The sequence below is a fragment of the Terrapene carolina genome, unplaced genomic scaffold (genome assembly GCF_002925995.2).
Source record: "Terrapene carolina triunguis isolate 2854851 unplaced genomic scaffold, T_m_triunguis-2.0 Scaffold235, whole genome shotgun sequence".
Taxonomy (NCBI): domain Eukaryota; kingdom Metazoa; phylum Chordata; order Testudines; family Emydidae; genus Terrapene; species Terrapene triunguis.
In genome coordinates this window covers 2,462,766-2,484,699 of record NW_020664586.1, presented here as the reverse complement: position 1 = coordinate 2,484,699, position 21,934 = coordinate 2,462,766, and the positions used below count along the sequence as shown (strand labels likewise).

General features: G+C 51.7%; 1 protein-coding gene across 2 annotated transcripts in view; it reads left to right on the top strand.

Annotated features, from left to right (window-relative positions):
- GNAI2 (G protein subunit alpha i2) overlaps window positions 1-21,934 on the top strand; it is a 189,918-nt gene that overhangs the window by 134,609 nt on the left and 33,375 nt on the right. For both annotated transcript variants that reach the window (XM_024193622.3, XM_024193623.3), the window contains one exon: window positions 20,623-20,751. In XM_024193622.3, coding sequence (XP_024049390.1) covers window positions 20,623-20,751 — 129 coding nt within the window. The remainder of the gene's footprint in view (window positions 1-20,622; window positions 20,752-21,934) is intronic.

Genomic DNA, 21,934 nt, shown 5'->3' with positions numbered 1-21,934 from the left:
AGAATAAGGGGCTGGCGATATGGGGTATCTTCCCAGTTATACTGGTAAAGTTAAACCGCTCTAGTTATACCAGTATAACACCCCATGTTAACACTCCTGGTATAAGTTCTTTTTTTCAGCTTAGCTTAAATCACTTCCAACATGATCTAAACTAAACTGAAAAAGGGCCCTTAGTAAAAAGGCCATCAGTGAAAGCGTTCACATGCAGAGTTAAACTGGTAGAACTCTAGCGGTTTCAATTCACACCCTACCTTCTACGACTTCCCCATGTAGACAAGCCCTGAGAGAACGGTATCCAGAATACCCTGCTTTGCTTTCATCGTCCCAAATTCTTTATTGTATGGAGACCAGATTGTCTGGTACAGGTTTATGCTAATGTCTAACCAGACAAGAATGCGTGCTTTGCTGGTGGCAGGCGTCGTTCTTCGAGTGCTTGCTCATATCGATTCCAATTAGGTGTGTGCATGCCAGTTCGCTGGAAGGTTTTTCCCCTAGCTGCACCCGTCGGGTTGGCTCTGGAGCCCCCTCGAGTTGCGCCTTCATGGGGCCGCATATAGGGCCCTGCCGACCCGCCGTCTCTCTGGTTCCTTCTTACTGTCAGTGGTGGTCATTGGAGCGTTTCATCTCTAGTCTTCAACGAGCGAACCTCTAGCATATCTTCTGTAAATAGTTAAAGATAGTTTAAAAAATTGCTGTAGTTAGACATCTAGACTTGGGGTACAGGGGCGTGTTTCCCTTCCCCGCTTCCCTGTCCCTCTCCCAGGCCCGGGGCATGCCTCGGACCCAGGGGTTTAAGCCATGTGGGGTTTGCCAGAAGCCTATGCCCAAGGGCGACCCACACTCAGCATGTCTAAAGTGGTTGGGGGAGTCCCATCAAGCAGACAGGTGTAAGATCTGTAGGAGCTTTTGCACCCACGAAGAAAGAGGGGGATCACAGACTAAAGTTGCTGCTAATGGAAGAAGCTCTCCGCCCTCAGTCTGAGTCGAGCCCCATGGACACGGCACTGGCCCCCTCAGTGTTGGTGCGCAGCGCGCCAGCTTCGGTCCGGGAGGTGCCGAGGAAGGACTCTGGCGTCAGAGACCCTCAGCACTGGCACTCCCCTGGCACCGAGTATGGCGCGGGATCCATCTCGGCACCACTCAGTTTCCTGTCCCGAAGAAGTAGTACAGGAAGACTGAGAGAGGGCGCTCCCCTTCCTGCACACAGGAACCTGAACCCAACGGAGGGAGACCGGTGCAATACCACACCTCCCCTCCAGTCAGCAGCCGGCACCGTTGACTCTGGGCCCACGGGAGCGACCGTTGAGTCCTGTGCCACCGGAGAAGACCTGGGTGGAGGATTTGGACCTCCCATCCACACCCGAGACTTGTCCCGCGTTGCCTCATCTGATAATATTGACAGTGTCACAACACCGGTCCCGAGGCCCCAAATGACTCAGAGGCCACTGGTGAAGTCCAGGGGCAAGCCGGCTATGACTCGGCAATGATCTACATTGCCCCGGCACCGATCCCTAGCAACGACAGGCACGGCACCGTCATGGTCCCCACGCACAGATTCATCTGAGTGTGCATTGGACACTGACTCATGTGTCCCGGAGAAGCTGACACCGTAGCCACTGGCACTCGCAGTCAACAAGGATGACCCACAATTTCCCCTCGGTACCATGGCCACCACAATGGCAGGTACCAGCTCAGATGCCGACCCAGTGGCTCTGCTGGACTCCGTGCGCTTACCACCAGTCCCAGGGGTCCGCCTTGGTACACTCCTTTTCGGTTGTGTCTGAGAGGAGGACTGCCTCCAGGGCCAGGGATTTCTTCTGGGCATCAGCCACCACTACTGCCGCCAGCGCCTCGATTGGTACCATGCCCGGTACCGACAACAGACCCGGCACCACACCAGGCACCGCGGCTACACTCAGTACCATGGACAGTGCAGCCGTTGCAACCGGTACCGGGGCCAGCACCGAAGCAGACTCTGACGTGGAGGCGGAGCCACAGTGTTTTGAGGAGCCTGATGGGCAGGAGGGGCATTCCCATATTCCGGGCTCCTCCTCCTCATCTCCAGATGAGGCAGTGGCAGGAACATCCTCGGGGCCCACCTTGAACTTCTGAGATGGGTTGCTTAGAACCTTGGGGTACAGATGGAAGAGGTCACCAAGGTGTCAGACCCAATGGTTGACAGTTTACCCCGGCAGGACCCATCAGGGTGGCCCTTCCCCTGAAAAAGACCATTCAGGAGAACACACAAACCCTGTGGCAAACACCATCCTCTCTGGCTCCTACAGCTAAGGGAGTTGAGAGAAAGTACTTTGTGCCCTCCAAGGGCTATGAATACTTGTTTACCCATCCCCCGCCAGACTCATTGGTAGTGGCGGCTGTTAACGTGAGGGAAAAGCAAGGACCTACCCCTCAAGCTAAGGATGCAAAGAAGCTGGACCTCTTCAGGAGGAAGATATGCTCCACTGGAGGGCTCCAGCTTCGTATCGCAAACCAGCAATCGATCCTTAGCCGTTATAACTTCAAGTCATTGGATGCAATGTCCAAATTCTCAGACCTTGTCCCACCAGACTTGGATAATAACACAGCCGCAAAGGCATTAACTAGCTGGGTGGTGGTAAGCTCCTGGTGGGTATTAAGCTGGTAAGTAAGCTGCCATCATCATAATCATTCTGCTCCTGTGCTTTCATTTACTCTCCAGCCCTGTGTACCTGAGATCTAGAGCTGCTTTCCTTAACTGCTGGCTGAATAACCATTAACTTACTGATAAGAATCCTACGCATGTTTGTATAGCACTGGAAAATCTCTGTAGAAACAAGCTACTGCTACCAGGCTTCCGAGGCTCAGTCCATAATAATCGGCTACTTTCCTCAGGATAGTCATTGTTCCTGCCTTGGGCGGCTTCAATGTCTTCACTTCTTGGAGGAACGTCTCAAAGGATGATTATTTTCACCATGAAGAATGGCTTTTTTATGTCTCAGGCTTGTATTTTTCTCCCATTCCTGCGTGCTCATATGGTAGGTCATCTGCTCCAGCCAGGCGCTGAGAGAAGAGGGCTGGCTCTGACGTTATCTCTACCATTTAAGGCTGTGTGTATTTTTATGTTTAAACAAGCGGGGGGGTTGGTTATCCTAAGATATGCTTTTCCCTGAGGTGGTGTTAGACTGTATAATGACAAGCTGATGATGGAGTCTCCTCTGGCTGGAGGAGAAGTAGAGGGGTGTGTGTGTGTGTGTGTGTGTGTGTGTGTGTGTGTGTGTGTAAGTAATGCAAGCACGGCTTGGAAGTTGGGGGAGAAGGAAAGAATCTGTCAGGAGCCTCACAGGTATTTTCAGATAAGATCCATTTACCATTATTAATTCATTTCCGTGCCCTTTCCAGACAAGCCCTGCAGCTTCACAGCATCAAGTGTGTTCAGTGCAAAAATCAATGCTAATGCAGTATTAATGGTGAGTTTAAACTCCCACAGGTCTGGAAAATTCAACAGCATCACATCTCTAAAATACAGCCTTTCTTACCATCTGCACAGCTAACACTCAGCCAGGCTCTCATCACGCATCTTGATTATTGCAACATCCCTCTCTCTGACTTTGACAAATGCAGGCTTTCCCCACTCATATCCAGACAGAATGGTGCTACATAGATCATTTTCCTCCTCGTTTGCTTTGACCATGGTATCCTGCCCTTTGCATCACTCCACTGGACCCCCATCACATCAAACAATAGCTGTTTGTTTTCCCTTTTAAGGCCCTTCACAGTCAGTCCCCACCCTACTTATCTTCTCCCCTTTGCTATCGGTCAGCTCTCACCTTGGATCAGCCCATGATGCTGCCTCCACTGCCCACTGGTTACGTTTTCAAACAAGGCCCTTTGTGCTCCTGCCATGCTTACCAATACTCTCTCATTGTTCACTTGTATACCCCCGTCCGTGTCCATCTCTTGTCACACTTAGCCTGCAAGCCCCTTGGGGCAGGGACCATCTTTTTGTTCTGTTTGTACGGCACCTGGCACAGTGGGGTCTGAGTTCATGGCACTACAGCAATCCAAATAACTGTTATGGTTCCCATAACATCTGTCTCTCTCTCCAGTTGTGCATACGTGCTATTTTGTCTAGCTCATAACATGCCTATGGGACCTTAGTGCGTGGCAAGCTAGGGTGTGAATCTACAGCGCGCTAACTTGCCATGCAGTCATGTCCCATGTGGACGCTGCTACAGAAGACAAGCCCTAAATATCTCTATTCACTTTGGCTGAGGCGCAGTGGTTGTTAAGACTTTCTCCGGTGGATATCTTGATTTCTGGGAGTGTAAATTCTCCAGCTGCCGTGCTGTGTCAGTGTCACTCTCTCACATTGGTCTTTCCTTAGCTTTTTTAAAAAATGTACGACTAAGGAGAGGCAAACTCTGCTCAGTCATACTCAAAAATAAACCCTTTCTATTCCTGGCATTACCGCCACCAGTCCCTGGTGGGGGGTTGAGCTGGAGGGAGCTCCTCCGGCTGGAGTTTGTTCGCCTAGAGAACTCACGCCAAGACTCTGCCTGTAACGGGAGACTTGTGGATGTCGCCCCCTCAGTTCCTGTTGTTCTGCTTGTCACCGGTGCTTCATGCTCCCAATTTAGTTTCTTTGAAGTAAAGCGATTGTTGAGGGTGGTGATGCTGCCTGTGGAGCTTGGTGGGGGCTGTGGAGTGGGCTGGGCCGGGCTTTGTATCCGCAGCCTTTTAACTTCACCCTAGAGGAGGAATTGGGTAACTTCTGTGTTAGGGTGATTTCTCATGAACAATTTGAGCCCAAAAGAGACTGCAAAGCAAGGAGGAGTGTCTGTCCCATCCAGTCTGAGACCATCCAGTTGGCCCAAGGACTCTCAGCCAGTGCTGCTCACTTCTGTGTAGGAGAACCAGAGCTTTGAGTCTTGAGCTAGGAACAGCTACAGGAGCTGCTGGAGTTGGTAGCCTTACCAAGATATGTTCCTTCCTGCTGGAGTGGCATGTTATCTGGTGCACTGTGCGCGGTGGTGGTGGGCAGAGAGAAGCACGTAAGTGGGAGTGTCTCCAGACAGAGAACATGATAGGGCTGGGGTGGTTGGTTGGGAAGGGTCCATGATGTCCCAAGAGGCTGGTGGCAAAGCAGATCCATTGCACTAAGCCTCTTATTTTGTGACCTGATAAGAAGGTATTAGATCCGTACTTGTGGTGAGCTCAAATGTGGTGGGTGTATTGAAAAGCATAAGCAGTTTGGATTTAAGAGTGATCTACAAAAGGGGAAATGGGGTTGGGGTGGAGTTGGGGTGCTTTATGATGTATACAGAGAGCCTGAAAGGAATGTTTGTATTTATTAACTCTTCTAGTTCAGTGGTTCTCAACCTGTGTACTATTGTGGGCCGCATTTGCAGTTTTCTGTGTGTTATGTGGGCCGCATCTGCACAATATATATACTGCCTGTACGGCCCTGAGGATGTCACATCAGCTGTGCACTGATTGGGCCACAAGCGAACTGCGGGTTGAGAACCACTGTTCTAGCTTTTTTAACTTATAAATATCAGGCTTATCAATGTGTTCCCAGGATTTGCTGGAGGTATCCTTGGAGGACAAGAGAACTGGAGTGGTACCTTTCTTAAAGCTCGGATGAAGAGGTGGAGCTTGCTGTATCTTTAATCCAGATCTTCTGTCCAGATGTTTCTACTCAGAAGTTGGTTTTGTACCATCTATTGCAAGCTAGAGTTGTAAACAAAAATCCCCTCCCCTTTCATTTCCCTAGGTGTGGCTTTCTTGGTTCTCATGATCCTATGAGTTCTCTAGGCATCCTAAGGGTATGTCTACACTGCAGTGTAAGCCCAGCATTCGAACTCAGGCTCAAGACTAGCCCCGCTTCTGTCTACACACAAATCACGCTAGCCCAGCGTGCAGACCCAGGATCCCAGGACCCCACGGGGGTGGAAAGTCCGAGCCTGAGTCAAGCCAGTACCCGGGGTTCAAACCTCTTTCAGTGTAGGCGCAGCCCTACTAGACTTGCACTCTGGGAGTCTGCCAAAAGTATCGACTGGCTCACTTTTTTTGCCCTCTGGACAATCAAGTTTTCCTATGCTGCAACACAAAGAAAAGTTTAGAGTGACCACATTTTGGGAAGGTGTTGGGAAGTCTGGGATATGAGTGGTTGGACTCAGACCACATAATGCAGTGTAAATGCTGGAGCCTCAGGCTGGGACCCAGGGTTCAACAATTCCTAATTTCCAGGGTTACAAATGAGTGTAGACGCTCCAGCCCTAGTTTAACAAACCCTGGGTCTGCTAACTCGACTTCTACTGAACTGGGCTTACATTGCAATGTAGACGTACCCCTAGAGTCCTCTAGGAGAAACAAGGGGGAGGACCTGAATTTCGAATGTGGTGAATAAAACAAGCTGAAACAGTTTTATCTGGGGAGGGAAACAACCTTCCCGGTCTCCTTTATGTGTTATCGAGAAACAAATAATGGCATAAGCCCAACTGTGTTTCCTTTGCAGATTGCGTTTAACTGGTTTCCCTTTAGCCCCGCCCTCGATCGCATCTGAGATGGCCTATAGAATGAGATTTTTTTTTTTTTTTTTTGGTCTGCCTCTCAGGCTTGAAACACTACTGACATGAACCCAAACTTCTCCAGGGACTGGTTCTAGTGCCCCTGGGTGGGACTGTTCAGCCACATAGGAGAACAGAAGATAAACTACTGAGGAAGAATTTTGGTTAGCACATAAATACCTTGAGGCATTAGGCATGCAGGTCAAGTCCGTGGGACTTGAACGAAGCCTTTGTGACTTGAGCTTTAGGTTTTCTGCAGCGGCTCTTTCTTCCTAGCCCCCCTTGATGGCAAGAAATAAGGTTTCCCAGGAGTTACTACAAATGCGTGCTTCATGGAAAGAGCCGTGGCTGTTCCAGGAGGCAGGCAGTGATGTGTCCCTGGGTGCCTGCAGTTGCAGCGTATTCTGTTGCATGAAGAGCACTAACTATTGAAAGACTAATGATAAAATCACAAGAGCTGGTAACATTGTCTCTGTCTATGCGCTTGTCTACACACAGCATGACTCCGGCTGAACTGGTAGGGTGATCTAAAATCAGTTTAGTGAAACCAGTGCAAAAGGCTATGTGGACACTCTTAAATAGATACAAACCTGTCAAGTGGTATTAATAATACCACCTCGCTCTTATCTAGCACTTTTCAGCCATAGATCTCAGTCTTACAAAGGAGGTCAGTATCATTAGCGCCCCTTTAGAGATGGGGAAACTGAGGCACGGAGCAAAGTAGTGACTTGCCCAAGGTCACCCTGCGGGTCAGTGGCAGAACCAGGAATTGAACCAGGTCTCTATGCACATAGGCTACTTAGCTTAAGTCGATTAGGAGCAGATTGGCTTATTTCAGGTTAGCTTCATTCTTACACTAAAATAAGAGAGTCTACACAGGGTTTGCACTGGTTTAACTAAATCCATTTAAAGAACAATTGAAATTAACCTGGTACAATTTTTGTGCGTCACAACGGCCTGTCTTGCCCCCATCATCAGGGTATCTGGCAGTCTCACACACGTTGAATTTATTCTCTCACCATCCTGAGGATCTGTCTCATTCCTGTTTTACAGATGGGGCGTTAAATTGCTCGGAGAATGAGGTGTTTGTCCAGTGTCTGTCGTCTCTCTCTGGAATCCCAGTCCAGTGCCTTAGCTGCCAGTCCAGCCTTCCTGCTGCTGATTGGTCACAGGACTTTTAAAAAAAAGTTTGCATGGGAGAAATTGGCATCACGCTGGCCTATTGGAGGGCAATCCAGTGCTGGTGTGTGTAGATACATAAATCAAATGTATTTGTTTCAACTTATCCCTGAGGAGATTTTTCTGAGGGCAAGTCTACATTACAGCAGTACCTCGGCACAGCTGCACCCCGTCTGATGAAGACACGCTAGGCCAATGGGAGAGCGCTCTCCTGTTGGCATAATTACTCCACCTCGGCAAGAAGCAGGAGCTATGTCGGCAGGAGAGCATCTCCCACCAACATAGCGCCAGTGTGGACAGCATGAAACTTGTGCTTTTCACATCCCTGAGCGCCGTAAATTAGATTGATTTAAGTGGTAGGGTAAGTTAATCCCTGAGTAAGTTAATCTTCCTAAGGGATCCATTGACTCAGTAATGATTTGTGACATACAGCTCAGATGCATAGCTCTCTTAACTGCACATAGACACCCAGCATACGCAGCCCTGACTTCCAAAAGCCCCAAATGCAGTAGCCAAAAGCTGGGCCAGTTGATTGCCTGCTGGATTCCAAATAGAAGAGTGAGGGTGGTAGACTGGGGAAGCAGGATTCCAGACTCTTGGGTTCCTTTCTTGATGCTGCCGCTGACTCGCTACAGGACCTTGGGCAAGTCACTTTAATATCTCCATGCCTGTCTCTCCATGAGTAGAATGAGGACATCTGTCTACTTTGTGGATGGGGAGGAGTGGTATTACGAAGATTAAGGTGTGTGGGAGATTCCCTGAGGAAAGATGCAGTACAAGCAGCGTGTCTACATTAGGGTTAAGCAGTGGTTCTCAAACTTTTTGTATTGGTGACTGCTTTCACACAGCAAGCCTCTGAGTGTGACCTCCTCTTATCATTAAAAACGAGGGGGGGGGTAATTAAATTAAACGAGGGCTCGGGGCTGTCAGCCCCGCACATGGCCGGGCTCAGGGCTGTCAGCAAACATCCTCTGCAGGCTGTGGGATTTTTGCTTTGGTGTGCTGGGCGTTTCTCTGTGCTTGTCAGTTTAAACAGAGTGCAGTAAAAGTTCCATCTGTGAATGTCTTGCAGGGTTTGGTTTTCCATTTGATGATTGGCAAATCTCTGAATTCTAGGACTGAGCTGTCATTCTCCCTGTAATGGAAAGGGAGAGACAGAAAATACTAGATAAAGCTAGGATTAAACAGAGCCCTGCATTTAGTCAGGATCATTCCCAGTATTAACCCTTCTTTTGCTCAGTCAACATCACATGGTTAAGCTCTTAAAGGCCACGTCTACACTAGCACTTACATCGGCAAAACTTTTCTCGTTCAGAGGTGTGAAAAAACCACCTCCATGAGCAACATAAATTTTGCCAGCGTAAGTGCTTGTGTGCACAGCACTGTGTTGACAGGAGATGCTCTCCCGCTGACACAGCTACCGCCAGTCATTGAGCTGGTTTTATTATGTTGACAGGAGAGCTCTCTCCCATCGACATAGCGTGGCTACACGAGTGCTCTTACAGCTGTGCTGCTGTCGGCTTGTAAGTGTAGACCTGGCCTAAGTCTTGTAAATTACACCCCTCAAGGAGGGACTTATTTCTCTGCTGTTGTCTTTACCCTTAACCATGGGGAAGATAGGAGGAGAGGAATCCCAAAAGGATTGGATGTGTGTCTGGTAGATAAGGATTTTTCTGGAAGGGATCTAAGCCCTCCAGATTCAGGGCTACGGCAGCCTGTAGCTTATGAGGGAATAGGAAGAAACTTCCTGGGGGGGAGGGTGTCCCATAATAGTCACTTCTGATTTTTTTACTTACCAAGGTTGTGGTGGATTCTCCATCACTTGCCATTTTCCAATCATGATTGGATTCTTTCTACAAGATCTATTCAAACGAATAATTCAGGGAAGTCTTGTGGCCCGTGTTATACAGTAGGTCAAACTAGATGTTCATGGGTTGTCACTGGGCACAAAGTGAGCATTCAGACATCTGATCTCTTGTGATTTGGAGAGAACCTACCTTTTCTCCATCCAGCCACATGGGACATGTGGAGCAAAATGCCTGTTGGTTTCTATCCATCTGATGTCTCCTGTCTAACACTCAGGTTGGAAGTTTCTTGGGGCAAGGCCCATCTTTTTGTTGTGTGTTTGTACAGCGCCTGGCACAGTGGGTGTGGTTCCTAGGTGCTACAATAATATGAATAATAAATAACAGCAGCAGCATACTGGGCAGAGCTGGGCCCAAGGGGGATAGGAAGCTGAAAGCTTCAGTTGAAGGCTTGGGTTGCAAAAGGCACTAAAAGGAAGAAATGTCTGTCATGCCTGCGAGGCACCAGGATAACCACAGGTGTTGGGAAATCCAACCGACAGCCTGGAACCTCTGTGCCTCAGTTCTGGCATGTGACATTTCAGCCTCATCATGTATTCGGCAAGACACGCCCCATGGCCAGCTTCTGCATTGAAACGTATTTGAGGCTTCACCTCCAGGACGAATGGCCAGGGGGCAAAAAAGTCATGGATCTGAAGGGGAAATGGGGGTTATAGCGAGAACTTGTTTAGACCAGGAGACACTGGGAGTGTCGGAGAAGGAAATGTTTCAAAGTACAGCTACGGTTTATGAGTGGAAGTACCCCACGGCCCAGTTCAGGGATTCTTGTGCATTATAGAAGTTCAGTTGCAGAGTCTGTTCTGTAATTTCTTGGTTTGTGCTACAGCAGTGTTCACTAGCAAAAACACAGTGCGATATATAGGGGAGATCCGGAGAGGTAGGTTTTAGATGTGGTATTAGCTATGTCTTCAGTGACTTGGCGTAGCACCGTTCACGTACATTTATGTGGGGTAGTGCTGTGCCACGCTGCTAGAGCCTCAGAGTTGTGTATCTAACTGTCTAGAGTAGGCAGGAACTTGGGGTTGGATCTTTTCCCCTGTTGCTAATGAGTTTAACAGGCACTTATACAGGACAATGATGGGCGGCAGTATAAAACCCCAAGATGGAAGTATGCAGGTGGTGTTTATGCAGTGTATAAAGCAAAGCTCCCTTTGTTGATATGATAGAGTAGCTCTCGGTGGTCTGCCTGCTTTGTTCTGGGAGCCTTCAAATGGCTCACAGGTGAAGGCTCATCACACTGATGTGTCTAATCAGATTTGTTCCATATTCCTTATTACTTGCACATGTGGGGGTTTCCTTAGCAGCGCGATGCATTTCTGTGCTGCTCTTGTGCCTGTTAGCACAGGGCCACGAATCCAGGGACTAGCTATATTATCAAAGGGACAGGGTTCAAACCAAAATGGATTCCGTTCCTCTAGACAACCCTTGGAAGACCCCGTCTGGAATCAAGTGTGTGCAGTCAGAGGGGGAAGGTGGCACTGTCACTGTGTGCAAGATGCACGCTGGATCCCATCCAGGGTGTTGGGTGCGGTACCGGTCGCTGTTGCATTGCCCAGCCATGGGGCAGCAAAGGTGATAACGCCCCTGAAGGATCTTGATGATGAGTTACAGTCTTACTAGCAAAGAGGAGAAGGAAAGCAGGTGTCCCAGGTGGTGAGGGGCGTTGGTAGAGACCAGTCATTTCTCTCTGGTGATGGGTTTGAGGACACAATTTTCTAGCCTTTTCAATGGCCTCAATCCAAATGAATGCCTTGCTCTGCTCCAGGCCTGGTGAGGTAGGGCAGTATCAGCTCTGTTTTACACATGGGAAACTGAGGCACGGGGACTGTGGCTTTCCCAAGGTCAGGCAGAGAATCTGTGGCAGAACTGGGAACTGACCCCACACAGTGTTTTCACCATCAGATTATCTTTCCTTCCTAAACATGGGCTTGCCCAGAACCACTTCCTGCTATGAGTAAAAGCCCACTGGAGGATCCGTTCCCGGGGAGCGCAATGGGGCGCAATGGGAGAAATGAGTTCCAGAAGCTCAGCTCCAATTCTGGCGGATGAGGGAAATAGAAGGGGCTGTCTAGGCAGGAAGGTTAAAACGGGGCCCCAGCTATCAGCTTGTTGTGATGTTGGGCAGCTTCCGATGCTGTCTTAACTGAACACACGTGTGGTGGCCGCTCTGATTATCATCATCACCAGGGCCTGTCTCTACACAGTTTGTGATTCATGATCTAGGGCTTGTTCTAAAATTGTTGTGAATGTGACTGTCAAATTCTGGCTCCAACAAATAAGTACCCACACCAGAGGCTATGGGTCGGGGGCTAGATGCAGTAATGACCAAGGCCAGGTCTACACTATGGTGTCTGCCGGCAGAGCTATGCCAGGCAGGATGTGAAACAGTCCAACCATCATAGCTGTGCCAGCGGAAGGCCCTAGTGGAGATGCAGCTTTGCTGTCAGGACTGTGCTTTCACCAGTGGAGCTTGATTTGCTCGTGGGGGTTGGTTTCACTATCCAGGGACAAAGTGCAGCTTTCCCCAGTGCAGCTGTGCCCACACTAGGAGCGTTGCCAGTATAGCTGTACTGGTAAAGCCCGGCTAGTATGTGTATAGCCAAGACAGCCTGAGCTGTGGGGCACAGCAAGCGATTTAGCTCTGCAAATAAGCCACCTTAATCGTCTTTGTTTTCCCAGGGCTTGTTGTTTGCACAGTGCTAATAGGACAGTGACAATAAGCCAGTATCTCTTTCCATCCAGCGATAAGCACAGGGCAAAGGCTGTGTTTCTTTGCATGATCTTGCATAAGCTTTTCTCAGCCGAGCAGGAGTCCAGGAGCCCTCCGCCCTTCCTTGCTTTGTTGTGCCGGTGTTACGTAGAAAGGCTGCCTGGCCCACGGTAGGGAACTTGTAGCTGTGCAGGAAGGAACTCAGTAATGCTCATGATAATGGAACCTCTCCATGGGAGGGCTGCAATCAAAACAAAGTGGCAGGCACAGTGTGCGCGGGCCGTGCCCAGACAGTCCCGCACGTGTGTGGGCTCCCGCAGACTCCTCTCCCAGCCGCCAGCATCACAGAAAAAGCTCAGTTCCTGCCAGGAGCAGCTAAGAGACGCTAAAGATCCCCATGGTGAGGGATCTGCATTGATCATCCCGGATAAAGTCTTCAAATCTGGATGTGGCCGTAGCGTCAGGATTGATTAATTGGTTATTGATTTGTATTGCCAGGGGTAGGAAGGATGGGCTAGTGGGTAGGGTGTGGCACTGAGACTGGGGTTTGATTCCTCGCTGTGCCACAGGCTTTCTGGGTGACCATGGGTCTGTCTACCCTGGGGAAGGGTGGCTGGGATAGCTTATCCTGATTCCCCAAACAAAATAAGCCCTCTTTCACCAGTGTAACTGTCTGCACGAGAGCCTTTGTCAGTACTGAAATGTCACCCTCCCTGCAAGCAACATAGCTCTACCGACAATGATTTCTAATGTAAACGTGGCTTAATTCTCCCCGATCTCAGCTCCATGTCTGTACAGTGGGTATAACACTACTGCCTTGCCCACAGGTGTGTGGGGGTGGTAAAATCCATAGATGACTCTGAGTCTCACAGGTACTATGGAGATAAGGGCCATAAAAGTAAGGCTGCGGGTTTGTCACAGAAGTCATGCAGCGGTCAGTGTGCCTGGCCCTTGGGCAGCTCAGGCAGCCCCTGCGCCTGTTGCACCGGCCGCTGCTGGGCCAGTCTCGGGCCACCCTCCCCCACCCCCCAGCAGCAGAGTTTGGGTGTGGGAGGGGGCAGGGGGTTGGGGCAATGGGATGGGTGAGGTAGGCTCTGGGCAGCACTTACCGGGGGGCTCCCCGGTAGCGGCGCCATCCCCCTTGCTCAGTTGCTAGGCGGGGGCGTGGCCAGGCAGCTCTGCGCGCTGCCTTCGTCCAGAGTGCTGGCTTCACAGCTCCCATTGGCTGGGAACCGCGGCCAATAGGAGGTGCGGAGGCAGTGCACAGAGCTGCCTGGCCATGCCTCCACCTAGCAGGTGAGCGAGGGGGATGTCGCTGCTTCCGGGAAGCTCCCCAGGTAAGCGCTGCCCAGAGCCCACCCCACCCTGTCCCATGCCCCAATCCCCTGCCCCCTTGCACACCCAAACTCTGCTGCTGCTGGGGGGGAGGTGCGGAGCCAGGTAGGGAGCCTGCCAGCCCCCCAGCACCAGCAGGGGTCCCAAGCTGCGCGCTGCCACCCAGCCCCTTGCTCCCAAGTTCTAGTCAGGGGTATATAGTAAAAGTCATGGACAGGTCACGGGCTCAGGCTTGCTGCCCGTGACCTATCTGTGACTTTTACTAAAAATACCCATGACTAAAACGTAGCCTTACATATAAGTAACTGGATGGTGTAGAGTCCCAGCTGAGATCGGGACTCATGGTGCTTGGTACTGTATGTACATGTACTAGCTGGGATCAGTGAGTGCTGTATGCCTAACTCCCTTAGGTGCCTTTAACTTCCAGACAGCAAGAGACTGTCCATGCCTCCAAGAGTTACTAGTGAAATAGATGAGCCAAAGGCTGGGAGACCAGGACGACCTGTTCCGCCCCCTCCCTCCCTGGTGGTCGCTACTGCTCTGGTGAAATGTTAGCCTGCCACTTGAGAGCTTCAGCCTTTGGGAGGGACACTGGATCTCCCCAGCACCCATCCCCCTTGCTGGAGGGTTGCCCTAGCATAGACGCTGACTCTGTGGGTGCTCCGGGGCTCAAGCACTTGGGGCACCGCTGTTTGGCGGTTGGGGGAGGCACTTGGGGGAGGGTGGAGAGCAGCGAGCAGCGGGCGGAAGCCGTTGGGGGTGGGGTTGGAGCAGGGTGGGAAGAGCTGGAGTGAGGGTGGGGCCTCGGGGGTGGAGTGGGGACAGGGTCTTGAGGGAAAGGACAGAGCGGTGTGGGAAGAGGTGGAGCGAGGGCAGGGCCTCAGGGGAAGGGGCAGAGTGGGGTGGGACCTTGGGGCGGAGTCGGGGTGGAGCATCCCCCGGGGGGGAAATATAAAATTTGGTGCCTGTGCCCTAGTCTTTAGGGTGCTGGTAGGGTTGCAAGCCCTCTAATAGGCATCCCCTGGGGGTCTCCTGGAAGGGGCGGTCCCAACAGATTACAAGACCCTGCTCTCTGGAGCCGCCAGTGTATCTAGGCCGCCGCTGCCTTGGCAGCACTTAACTTCCACTTGTTAAGTGGGGAAAGTGCTGCACCCTCGGCCCCCTTCCCCAGCAGGGCTTTTGGGCTGCGTTGCCCCTAGCACAGAGCTGCCTCCAGCACTGCCCACACAGCGGTTAGTTCCCCGTGGCTGGCTGAGCTGCAGCATTCCTTGCATCACTTTCCCCTTTGTCGTGGTGTTGGGGCTCTAACACAGGGCACACGAGGGTAACTCACCTTGCCAAGGATGCTGGGACACCCTGTGGCCCTGGAACTAGCAAATCTTTACTGCGAGTGCAAAGCAGCCGCTGTCAGGAGAGACTTGGGCTGCCACAAGCTTTACTCTGAGTTCAGGCCTTGTCATCTCAGCGGCCCAGGCTAATGCATTGTTTGTGTAGCACCAAGCAGCGGGTGGCTGGAAATGAAGCTTGTTGGCCCTCCAGCCAGCTAAGGAATCACTTCAGGGATTCAGCGGGTTAAGGACACTCAGCAGGTGGGAAAAGGGAGTTTCTGATCTCTAACCCGATGTGGCACATCCTATCCCAGCCAAGCCAGGAATCCTCATGAGCACCTGGTCCCTAGTGGGAGAGGAGGGCGGGGAAGGGGGGAGGTGTATGAAAGGCCACAATAGCAGTTCAGCTTGTGCAGCCCCAGCCCTGCCCCTGGCTTTTGCTTCCTGTTTTTGTATTGTGAGGCTTAAAGAGTTTCCGGCTGTTTTTGAGCAGCCAGCTCATTTGCATGGTGCGGTCAGGCCTTTCTTTTTAAAGAAGAGTGAGCATGTTGGAGCCATGCCCTTGGAGTGGGGTGAAGCTCTGGCTTTGGGCAGGGCCTGCATCCCCTCCTGCAGGGATCTCTGGGGCTAGGAGGGTGCAGAGAACACGCAGTGTCTTCCTGCAGGCGCACCTGCTCACTGGACTGAAGAGCAGAAGAAATCTGGGGGCCAGATGCGCAGCTGGTGTAAATCAACATCACTTTATGGTCTTCGCTGCTGAGCCACTGGCCAGTGCCACTGGCTCTCTACCTGGCACTGGTATTTCAGGCTCCCCTTTGATCCCTTGGCTCTCCCTCTTGCATTAAGTTGTTCCCCTGGTGGCTCTGTGGCCAGTCCCCTCCCATTCGTACACAGGTGCTCTATCCCACAATGACCATGGCGTGCTCACCACCAGGAGCTCGGGGAGTGGAGCAGCTCACGTGGAGGCCAGGTGCATGTACGGCAAGGAGCTGGTGGCTACTGCATGGTCCAGCCAGCTTTAGGGTAGGGGCCTGTGTTGGAGGTTAGTGTTCCAGTCTTCGGTCCCTACCAGAGGTCTAGCTTTAAATGTGGTTTCTGGCACACTCCAGACCTGAGGCTTGGACATCTTGAGTTTTCTCTGAGATGAGTGTGCCCAGCACCTGCCAGCTTTCCCATGCGTGTCCTGGAGCATGTGCCTCTGGCAGAGTGAGGGATGGACAGCATGGCTGAGCCTCACCTATGCACATCCCACTTGCCTGCAGCGCTCTCTTGGAAGCAATGCCCAGAAGGCCTCAGTAGGCAGACTTGCGCTGCCTGCAAATGTTTGCAGATGACAGGATCTCCTTGGGCCATGCTGCAGCTGATCAGGAGGCGAGGCCTTTCACATGCTCCTTGGTGTGGGCCCGAACTTGGGACTTGTCCCTGCTTCGCTGCAGGCTGATCTCTGCTGGGAGCACAACCCTATCTTGCCATGCGAGCTGCGGCTTCCATTCCCCAGCTCTTGAAGAGCAGGCTTTAAAAACTCCCAAGGAAGGGAAATGGATGTTAATTAGCACAGCGGGAAGGTGAGGAGCTCTCCTGCGGGATAGGTGTCGCTCTGTGATTTCCCCAGGGGCAGCTGTACACTGTGTAAGTTACCATGTAATAACTGCGCTGGGGATTCACCTGCCATTCCCCAGCCCGGTCCCCTTTGTTCTCTGTGATGGAGGGGAATCTGTCATCTCAAAGTTTAGCTCTCGCCAGATTAGGGTGCTGCAAATCCCCTGATTAGCATGATTCTAATTTGCTTAAAGGAGGCTTGTTTGTAATAACCCAATTAAGCAACTGATCCGGGGCAACATAAACTCTCGCTGACCTCCCAGGCAGTGTCGTGGGCAGGATTCCTGTGCCTGCGACACTGAATGTTCAAAGGTGCTGCTGTGCTCTGATACTGCTTTTGTAGACTGCTTCCTAGACTGAGTCCACAGTAACTGCCAGTGCTACCTAGAGCTCAGACTTGTCTCCAACGGCTTTGAAGCACAGAGAAAGGACTGGCCCTGAACTTTGCTTGGCAGATGAGTTCTGTAGATACTTGATGCCAGACTGCTGGAGCTGGTGGTCACAGTAGAAGTACGTAAGGTCAGAGCGTAGATGTGCAGGCTTGATCCTGCTGGGGGCTCTGATTTATGCACCACACCCATCCGGAACCTTTGCTTTAAAACCCCACGGTGCCAGTCTCCTGAGCTGAGACAGCATGCCTGCCTCTCCCTCGTCGTCACCTCTGGGACTACCAGGGCTTCCCATGAGTTCGACAGGGCTACAGCTCCAGGTGTAATCTGCTGTCCTATCTGTGAGATCTCCTGGATTAATGCCATTTTCATCAGTCATTGTACAAGTCTCAGCTGAGGGTGAAAGCATTGAGCTAGGTTTCTGTCACGGACTGCTCCCTCTACTGGAAAGATCAGGACTCTACCAGCCAACACTTGATCGGGATCCCCAAAATGTCGCTAGTGGTGCACTGAATCGCCGTTCCCTGTAATTCAGAGGGTTTGTCTGCACTGCAGTTGGGTGGTGAGATTGCAGCACGTGTAGACATGCCCACGCTAGCTTTGATCTAGCCAGCACAAGTAACAACAGTGAGGCTACAGCTGTATGGGCTCGCCTCGCTTACCCAAACCCCTCTACATCCTCGAGTGGCCCCTGCCTTTCACTACTATTGTTACTCGAGCTAGCTTTGCTGTAGCTCAGAGGTTCTCAGGCTGTGCTCTATTCTCCATTCAGGAGGTCCGTGGATAGTTCCCTCTAAGGTGTGCACCTGCGTGGCCACACGAGAGAATGAAGGGCCACCCACCTATTTAGTGGAGCCGTGCAGGTGTGGCTCCACTAATTAGGTGCCTGGACCCTGGAGAAAGAGGCACATGTAGGGTGAGGTGGTAGGTGGGAGGGGGCAGTGGGGTGAGAAGAGGGGGTGGGGGGAATTTGGGATGTGCAGGGCTGTGGTGGCCAGAGAAAGAGGTGACTTTCCCCAGCTCCAGGGCTGCAGCTGCTGGGGAGAGACAGCCCTCCTTCCCAGCCCCAGCTCGGGGGCTGCTGTGGTGGGGGAGGGAGGGCACATCCATCACATTAGAAAGGTAAGACTACTGACAGTAAAATGAGTTGTGTGCTTTTATTTGTAGAACAAAAAAAGTTTAAGGTTTTTTTATATAGTGCTTTTATCCAAAGCACTTTACAATAGTTAGCCAACGGTACAAACAACATTTGGAAAGATCATTAAGTGGTCCGCCGAGATCCTCAACAATTTTCAACTGGTCCGTGGAAAAAAAAAAGTTTGAGAACCACTGCTCTAGCTAGATCAGAGCTAGCATGGGTCTGTCTACATATGCTGCAGCCACACCTCCCATTGTGGTGTAGGTATCCCCAGAGGTGCAGCCTGGGTGGGCTGTAGGCCCCAGCATGGAACACTCTGCCTTGATCTGAGCAGCCTAGACACAGGGAGTGCCGGGACATGTGGATTCAGCACCCCACATCTTTATTGTTGGGGGGGTGGAGATTATGCTTAGTTAAGGACTTAGTCCTGGGGGGAGCTTTGAATTGCGCCAGGAGCGGTAAAGGATCGTCATGCTCTTGGTGTTTTGGGGGAAGCCACTCTTTGCCTCTCGTCAGTCCTTCTCCCGGGTCCTCCAACAGGCCCCTGCCCAAATGTGCTGCATGCAGTGAAGGCCCTGAGAACTCCATCCCAGGGCCCATCAGTGAGGGCTGCGTGCTAGAGGCAGAAGGGGTAGGGAGCATTTGCTGATCATCCCCAGCTGACAATGGAGGCAGAGTTGCCCCATCAGGGTATTTCTGCCTGGACTGCAGCACTGCCGCCCCATCTCCTCCCCTACCCCGGCACCTCCCTCTTCCTCACAGGATGGAGGGGTTTGTGTTTTTGACTATAAATGGCGCATAGCCATCAATTGTTTCCGCTCTCTGTGTGGTTTGTTGCCATAGTGACGAATACTTTCCTTTCTCCGTTTTTTCCTGAGCGCAGCACCGTATCAATGCAGCTCCGTAGCTGTGATTAGCTCAGAATGGGGTGGGGGAAAACAGCACTGCCCTGAGCACGAGACAGGATCTGCTCCCCTAGAAAAGCTCCAGTTATACCCAAGTACCGCACTTTACCCAGCCGGGAGCAAGGAAATCGATAAGGGTGGCAGATACATGCTGCAGAGCAGCATAACACAGTAATGGGGCACAAGACCCCCACCCTTATGGGGCTTGTTTTCTGAATGATGCAGCCCTGGCCCTTGGTTTGATTGTACCAGCCTCACTATTTCAATAGCTCAGAAGGCCTCTGATGGGTTTCAGTGGGGAGCAAAATCCTTTAGCTAGTGCAGATGACTCCCACTAGTGAAAGTACGGAGTAAAAATGCAGGAGGAGCCATAGTTCAGCCTACAAATGCAGCCCCCAGCCTGCCTGGACTACACATCCCAGCATGCAGTGTTCCACCTTGATTGAGGAGCCTGCTACATTGCATGCTGGGACATGCTACAGGCTGAGGACCAACTGGCTAAGCAGCAGTTCTGCAGAAAAGGACCTGGGGATTACAGTGGACGAGAACCTGGATATGAGTCAGCAGTGTGCCCTTGTTGCCAAGAAGGCTAACGGCATATTGGGCTGCATTAGTGGGGCATTGCCAGCAGATCAAGGGAAGTGATTATTCCCCTCTATTTGGTACTAGTGAGGTCACATCTGGAGTATTGCGTCCAGTTTTGGGTCCCCCACTACAGAAGGGATGTGGACAAATTGGAGAGAGTCCAGCGGAGAGCAACGAAAATGATGAGGGGGCTGGGGCACATGACTTAATGAGGAGAAGCTGAGGGAACTGGGCTTGTTTAATCTGCAGAAGAGAAGAGTGAGGGGGAATTTGATAGCAGCCTTCAACTACCTGAAGGGGGGTTCCAAAGGGGATGGAGATCAGCTGTTCTCAGTGGTCGCAGATGACAGAACAAGGAGCAATGGTCTCAAGCTGCAGTGGGGGAGGTTTAGGTTGGATATTAGGAAACACTATTTCACAAGGAGGGTGATGAAGCATTGGATTGGGTTACCTAGGGAGGTGGTGGAATCTCCATCCTTAAAGGTTTTTAAGGCCCAGCTTGACAAAGCCCTGGCTGGGATGATTTAGTTGGGCTTGATCCTGCTTTGAGCAGGAGGTTGGACTAGATGACCTCCTGAGGTCTCTTCCAACCCATATCTCTATGATTCTATGTAGTTTCCATGGGCCATGGCTCCATATGGAGGATGAAGTGCAGCTGGGGTCCCTTTCTCACATGATTCCCCACCCGCAGTGTGTTTGTCTGTTTGGGCTGGGGCTCCATGCTCACACTAGGGAACGGATCCAGCTTGCTGGAATCTCTGCCGGCCTCTTTCCCCTACTCACTGGCCAGGAGATAGATGTGAAGGGGACTTTATTTAACAAACATGGAAATGTTCCCTGGGCAGCTTTACTCCCATTGTCCTGCCATGCCAGTGGGTCTGAGTCCCTCTGGAACCAATGCTGCAGTGTGGCCCACTTTCCTGTTTTCCCCCAAAGCACCAGGTCTGTGCAGTAGCCGGGAGGGCAGAGCCCTGAGACCGCACCAAGCCACGTCCCTTGGCTTGCCTTGCTGACACAGCTTCCTTTGTGTTCTCTCTGCAGCTACCTGAATGACCTGGAGAGGATAGCTAGAGGGGATTACATTCCAACCCAGCAGGATGTGCTGAGGACCAGGGTGAAGACCACGGGCATTGTAGAGACTCACTTCACGTTTAAGGACCTGCATTTCAAGTAAGTGGGAGCTGCAAGACATGCCGGCCCCTTCGTTTCACCTCTCCTGATGTCACTTGGGCTTATCCCGTTCAGCCTTAGCTTTCCTTAGGGAGACGGGAACCTGTCCTGCCAGCAAAGCAATTCTCAGCGTGGCGCACCTGCAAATGCCTTGGTTTTTAAGAAGGAGATGCAGCTTCTGGGTCTGAGCATGCGGTGCCCTATCTTGATCCTTGTGGACTTGGGCCAATGTGGGCTGTTGCATGCTGGGACCTGCAGTCCTTACGGGAGTCAGGCCTGAGATGGAGTACAGCTTTAATTAGCTTCCTTGTGCCAAAGGTAGGGGCAGGCTGCCTGCAAGGATACGTCTACACTGCACACTAAGCCCGGGCTCCGACTTATGTTTGAGCCCAAGCCCCCCTTCCAGGCACACACAAATCAGTCTGACCCTGCTAGGAGGTGGGTCAGAGCCCAAGTCCTGTCATTTTGCAGTGTGGACGCGGCTCAAGCCACAGCCCTGAGTCAGAAGGGCCAGGTAGTGCAACGTGAATGTGTTAGCACAATGCAGTGTGGACACTCGAGCACGGGCTTGGAAACACTGAGTGCATAAGCCGGGTCCCTCAAACCCAGGTTTAGTGTGCTGTACCATAGGCGCTGACAGTTTGGACCGTGGTGTCTAAACGTGTCTGTAGCTGAATCCTTGCCCAGCCTAACATCCGGCCTGCTAGGAGCTAGGCTCAACTCGGCAACGCTGACTCTCACTGAGGAGTTCAGCTGGCCTGTGAGGACGTCTCCTCCATTCGTGTCCTGCTGCAGCTGGCAGCCAGGCTGGAAAGTGAGGAGACGCGTTGATCCCTCTCCCAGGGAGGGAGCTTGTAATGTTGCCGTAGCCACAGTGGTGCAGATAAGATCAGAACCAAGCCCTGTCCCCATCTCCAGCTCCTGCCGTGTAACCCGGGCACTTGTTGGATTAGCTAATCAATGCTCCTGCTGTGCTGGCGGGGGGGAGGCCAGGCTCAGCATGGGGATGTGGCTCAGGTGACCCCCGGCCAAACTAATGATTGGAATAAACAGCTACACTCCATTGACCTCATCAGAGCTGGGCCTGGGCTGCAACTGGTACCTGGCTTCTATCCTGGGCTCTGCCACTAGCCTACGAGGTGACCATAGCAGGTCACTTTACCCCTCCGTCCCTCAATTTCCC